Source organism: Hevea brasiliensis, chromosome 3, assembly GCF_030052815.1.
Source record: "Hevea brasiliensis isolate MT/VB/25A 57/8 chromosome 3, ASM3005281v1, whole genome shotgun sequence".
Lineage (NCBI taxonomy): Eukaryota > Viridiplantae > Streptophyta > Magnoliopsida > Malpighiales > Euphorbiaceae > Hevea > Hevea brasiliensis.
Window position 1 is genome coordinate 102,845,562 of NC_079495.1, and position 6,008 is coordinate 102,851,569.

The 6,008-nt window shown below is 24.1% G+C and overlaps 2 protein-coding genes across 2 annotated transcripts; both read right to left on the bottom strand.

Moving 5' to 3' along the window:
- Window positions 1–792: 792 nt before the first annotated feature.
- Window positions 793–1,990, bottom strand: LOC110652782 (bark storage protein A). Its single transcript, XM_021808397.2, has 4 exons — window positions 1,819–1,990; window positions 1,406–1,591; window positions 1,168–1,305; window positions 793–1,093 (listed from the first exon to the last, which is right to left on the bottom strand). Exons 1-4 carry the CDS (start codon window positions 1,954–1,956, stop codon window positions 926–928), a joined length of 630 nt encoding a protein of 209 aa, XP_021664089.2. The 5' UTR covers window positions 1,957–1,990; the 3' UTR covers window positions 793–925.
- Window positions 1,991–2,432: 442 nt separating this feature from the next.
- LOC131178433 (uncharacterized) lies at window positions 2,433–3,129 on the bottom strand. The gene is made up of 2 exons (XM_058143388.1): window positions 2,600–3,129; window positions 2,433–2,509 (listed from the first exon to the last, which is right to left on the bottom strand). Exons 1-2 carry the CDS (start codon window positions 2,841–2,843, stop codon window positions 2,433–2,435), a joined length of 321 nt encoding a protein of 106 aa, XP_057999371.1. The 5' UTR covers window positions 2,844–3,129.
- Window positions 3,130–6,008: the final 2,879 nt, after the last annotated feature.

Below are 6,008 nucleotides of genomic sequence, written 5' to 3' on the forward strand. Positions count from 1 at the left end.
GTTAGGAATGTATTATTATTAAGAAAAGAGATGTGTTATTTTAATATAAACTAAAACCCATAAAATGATATGCCTTTACTCAGAGCTCGAGATGGGATCTCTTCTCTGGCCCATGCATGTTATCTTATTGCCCAAAGAGATAAGCATCTACTTCTGAATATCGAATTATTAAAAAAAAATTCATTGCAAATGCCAATGGGAAGATCAAAGTTGACACGTAGTTGGGAAAGCAATTTTATAACGCAATTGTCCGTCTTGACGATGCATGCGATTGACCAAACTTTTCACTTGGAGTTTGTGCCATGATTGTCCATTTGCTAATTTTCCTTCGTGGGTTCATGTTCCACGTTTTCATAAATTTGTTGTCGGTTCCTACTCACACTAGCGGATAAATTTTACCATCGATCACTCAAATTTATTAATGTTTTCATTTAATTATTATATTTTAATTTATTTTTAATAAAATCACTTATAGTTTATTTTTTTAACCATCACTCAAGTTAAAATTTAATAAGATTTTTAGTAAAATTTACATGTGTTGTGTTTTTCTTTAAATTATAAAAAAATTATATTTTTATCAGATTAAATTAAAATTTATTTTTTTTTTTAAAAATAGAGATTAATAAATATAATAAATAGTATTAAGATAAAATTTATTTTTTTAATAAACAGTATTGAAATAAAATTTATTTCTTTCTTTAATTTTTTAATAGCTTTCAATCATATTAAATTTACCTTTCTAGTTGAAGATAAACCTTTTTTTTTTTAATTACGACTTCATAAGATATAATATTTAAGTAATAAACATAATTATTATTAATAGCAGCACACCATGACAAAATCCAAACGACTACGTAGATATTGGCAAGCTTATTTACTACGTACATTGCTTGCTAGCCACAATAACAAGACAATTTGATTTCACTCAATCATCATAAGAAGCAGGAACAGGCCAAAGTAGCAGTTGAATGAAGCGATCCAATACTTTCACTGCATTTGCGTTGGCCAAAGTACTGTTTTTCACATCTGATCCATTTGCGTAATTTGAAACTCCACTGAACAAAATAAATTTCTTTCCGTTTGTATAAGCTCCCTGCAAATTAATCACACAAACAATTAATTAATTAATTAATTAACCCAATTCTTAGTTATTTAATTTTGACTAACCAATGCCACAGCAACGCTCGATTTATCCACAACTGAGGTCTTAAAAGTGTTGTAAAGGAAGTTTTTGTATGCTTCATTGTTCACGTATGTATCTGCACTGGAGATCCTTAATCCATGAACAACTTGAACTGAGTCGACCTGTATATATTATGGATTGTTAAGTTGCAAATTCTAATCTAAGATACAATTAATTTATTTGCAGGGCTTAATTACCACTAAATTATTGTTAGTTACAAACCTCACAAATCTCTTCTGCAATCTTTTGCCATTCTGGAGTAACGCGAATCCAAAAACGCTCTTTGAATGTCCCATTGATGTACACCGTTGATCTGTCATACTGTACACTTCCTAGCCAATTTTCTCCTTTCTCTGGATAATTAAACTCTCCGAACTTGAGCAGACCTTCCTTTGGTGCATTGATTGGCTACACCACAAAAATAAAGTAAATAAATAGAGTTACTGCTCATGATGGCATAGGAGGTTTACATATTTAGATTTTAATATTTAAAAAAAATGAAAAAAATTGGTTTTGTGAAAAATTCTTATCTAAATTTAAAATATAAATATGTGAAATTATATATTTTAATAAACAAGTATCATTATATATCTTGTATATTAAAATCAATTAAATTTTAGTAAGAAAAATCCAACCTGCCAAGTCCAAAGTCCAGTGGAGCCGATTAAGTTGGGTACAGCAACATTACCGATGCTCAACGAATCATTAAGAGCTCCAGCACTCCCAAAATAGATAATTCCAAGCAGATTAAATTCAGCAGCAAGGATTTCCATAGTTATGGCCACGTTAATCTAAATATATAACCATTAGCATGTCAATTAATTAAAGAAAAATATTGGAAAAAAAAATAAACGAATCATAATAACATAAGAATACATTTATTACGTACTTCATAACATATAAATACAAAAATTTAATGAATTTTTTAAATATAGTCTCATTATACACTTTAATGAATTATTTTCTTTTGTTATAAAAATTTCATATACACATAATTTTATTTACTTTTTTATATTTTATTATTTAATTTATTCAATTTTATAATTATATTCTTGTTTATAAATTAAAATTATTTATAATAGTGACTATCAATCATTTTGAAAATCTAATATAGAATCATGTTAAATTCAACAACATATCTAATATATTTAATAGTATTTTCATGTTTATGAAAATTATAAAAAATAAATTTCATATAATTGTTAATGAGAATACTTGTGTACGGAATACACCGAATATTATTTTGAAATCATACCACTGGACGAGTTGGACTATTAACGAAGACAAATTGATGTCCATAAATCGTTCCACGGAAGAATGTTCTTCCTAAGTAATAACAAAAATCACGTTATACAGTAAATTTTAGGAAGAAATAAGGAAGGTTTTATAAGAAGAAGAGTTTCACGCACAGGTTACCTTTGTATACAACAGATGAATTACAATTGAAGATACCAGATTCATTAAATGCCTTCTCAGAAGAACTGGCAGTCACAATGATCGCGTAAACTGGTAGTTTTATGTCATTGATCTTCTGTATAGCCCCTCGCAGAGGGTTTTTCATGCTAAGTTGCATGGTGGGCGATGCCATAGCCATTAGCCCCATCACTATCACTGCCATTTCAACCGCCCACATCATTCGTCGTGGTCCTGCCACGGCCATTGTTTTTCCCTGGAGAGCTAGGTGTAGGAGACAAGTGAACAAGAGAGAAAAATATTGAGTAAATTAAGAAAAATGCGATGCTTAGAGTGTTAAGTTAGGTGGCTTTATATAGGGAAATATAGATATCCATCACTTGATATGCAAGGTTGTTTTGGTGGTAGAGAGTTCCTCAATTAAATTACAAGGAATTAATTTTGATTTTGTTTTAGTTGAAGTTCAATTTCAATTGGCATTTTTAGGAGTGAAGCTAGAAAATTGATTCAGAGGTCAAAAAATTTTATTTTACTCAATTCAAACAAATAATAATAATAATAATAATAATAATAATAATAATAATAATAATAATAATAATAATAATAATAGTTTATAATTAAGAAGAAAGAATTTTTAAAGAGCTTTATAGTTAAGAAGAAAGAATTTTGAAAAAGAAAACACCATTTGATAGATTTTAGATTTTTTTTTTTTTAAGTTTACAAGTTGTATCCATTATTTAAAAAAAAAAAAAAACACTTTCTTTCATTCAACTAACAAAAGAAAATTAAAATGAAAAAATTGCACAACTAACTAAAAAGAAAAAATTAATCTAAATTTAATTTATTGTAAATATAAAATATAAATATATTTATTTTATTTATTTTATATATAATTTTTTTTATATATTATATTTTAAATTTATGATGAATTAAATATATAGAAAAATTCTTTAACTAATAATGTTGTGTTTGTTTTGAAAGGGATGAAAGAAATTAAATGTATTATGAGTCTATGTTAAGATACATTTCATCATTTAATGTATCTATTCACAATCTTAACTATATTCACTTTCCATCCAATCAAATGCATAATGCATCCATAAATTTTATATGAAAATTATGCGTATGAGATTAAAATCGAAAGGAATCGAATTCATATAAGAATAAGTTTAATAATTATTAATTCAAATAATTATATCTAGATTTATAATATATGTTTTAATTAATTTTATATACATTTCAATATAAATATTTAATTTAGTAGTTATTAAACTCATTATTATATAAGTTGGAGCTTATATTAAATACACCAAATGAGAATAAATAGAATTGTTTTGTCTTAAAATATCTACACTCTATCACCATAATTTTTTTTTTAAAAAAATCAATTATTAAAATTGATTAAATTGCCAGCAAGATCTGTCTTTTCACCATTATTTTTTTTTAAATTAATTAAATTAAACTTTATTAATAATTGATAAAATACATTTTATTTTACAGAAATAAAGAATTATAGTAAAACTCTCATAAAAGAAGTGTTATTAAATACGTATCAGAGATTAATTTGATAGAAGGGCTGAGTTGATGAATCATTAATTCTATAAATGGATTAATGGCTTAATCAGTAAAATATTTAAAAAATTAAATATATAAATTAATTACAAAATTAATTAAATGTATAACATCTATTAATCAAAATAAATAAATAAAATTAATTATAATTTAATTATTCAAAATTAAACTTTAACATTTATTAAGTGATTTTACTCCTTATTTTAATGGTGTTTAAATTTTAAATAAAAGTATTAATTTTCAATATTACTAATTATGAGTAATATATAAAAAAATATATAATTTTTATAAAATATTAGTTATATAATAAAATAAATAAATATATTATTTTATAAAATTTATTATATGAATAAGAAGATATAACAGTTTACTTAGAGAGATGAAAATAAATGAAATTTTGTTCGTTGAATAAAATAATTATCTTTCAGCTTTATTATGAATTAAGGGTTAATAATGATTATAAAAAAATTATTTTTATATGAGTTTGAATTTATATTAAATATATTTGAATAAAAGTTGTAAAAATTTAAATAAATAAAATGAAATTTAATACAACTTGTATCGGAAATGAAAGGATTTTTTTTTCTTATTAATTAAATTTTTAGTATGTATTAAATTATTTTAGAAACAAATTATCAAATAATATTAGAATTTAATATATATATATATATCTTTGTCAACACTAAATAAAATTTACTTTTATTGACCGTTTTAGATCAACTGAGTTAAATGTATCACATCAAATCATTTTTTTATTCATTCAAATTATAATTTTATTGTTTTGGCTAATCAAATTAAACATATAGCAATATATTACTTTTTTAAGTGATGAGATTATAAATTTATATTAATTTATAAGTTCAATTTAGCAGTTTAATAATCCTAATTTAATAATAATGCATGAAAGCATGCCCAATCTTAAAATGAAATGTTTCCTATATTATTATCCTCTTTTGTATGTCAACCCCTCCTCTCCCTCTTAAACGTGAGAACTTTTTGTCGAATCAAACGCGGCCATATTCTTGTTATTGAGCTCTGTTCTTCCTTATCTAATCTCTTGATGGATTCACCATGCCAGAATTGAAGATTACTTCCAATATGCAAATTTGCTGTAGACTTTGTTCTTCACATCCTGAAATTGTTGCATATGAAACCATTAAGAAACAAGTGAAGAAAACCAACACCCAAATAAAAACCAAATTAATGATAGTTCTAATTCGTCACTTGTATCCAAAAAGATAAGTTAAACTAAAATTTGAAACTCCGATAGGCCTTATCTAATAAAATTAATTTTACTTTTAAAATGAAATTTCAAAAATTTTATGCTAATACTCAAAAGAAATTAAATTAAATGAATTTTTACATAATTTATTTTTCAAATTTGAAATAATTTATATTATATAAATATAATTTTTTTAATTATATCAAGTGTTAAAAAAATAATTTTATTTTTAATATTTATTTTGAGTGATATAAATTAAATGAATTTTTAAATAATTTATATTTTTAAATTTAAAATATTTTATATTAATAAAATAAAAATATAATTTTTTAATTATTTCAAGTGTTAAAAATAATAATTTCAATTTTAACATTTCGTTTGAGGATGGCTGTGTTTTGCATTTATGTATGTATGTACGTTGGGTGAACATGATGTTGACCTAAATTAATAAATTATGCACTTATCAAATTCCCCCACACTTATTCCATGCTTGTCCTCAAGCATAACTTAAATTCTCAATCAACTCCACTTAGAAGTTCCTTAACTTCACCCTATCACAACTTCTCTAACAAAAGATTAAAAGTTTGAAAGAAGAGGTAAGTAAGGTAATAACCATCA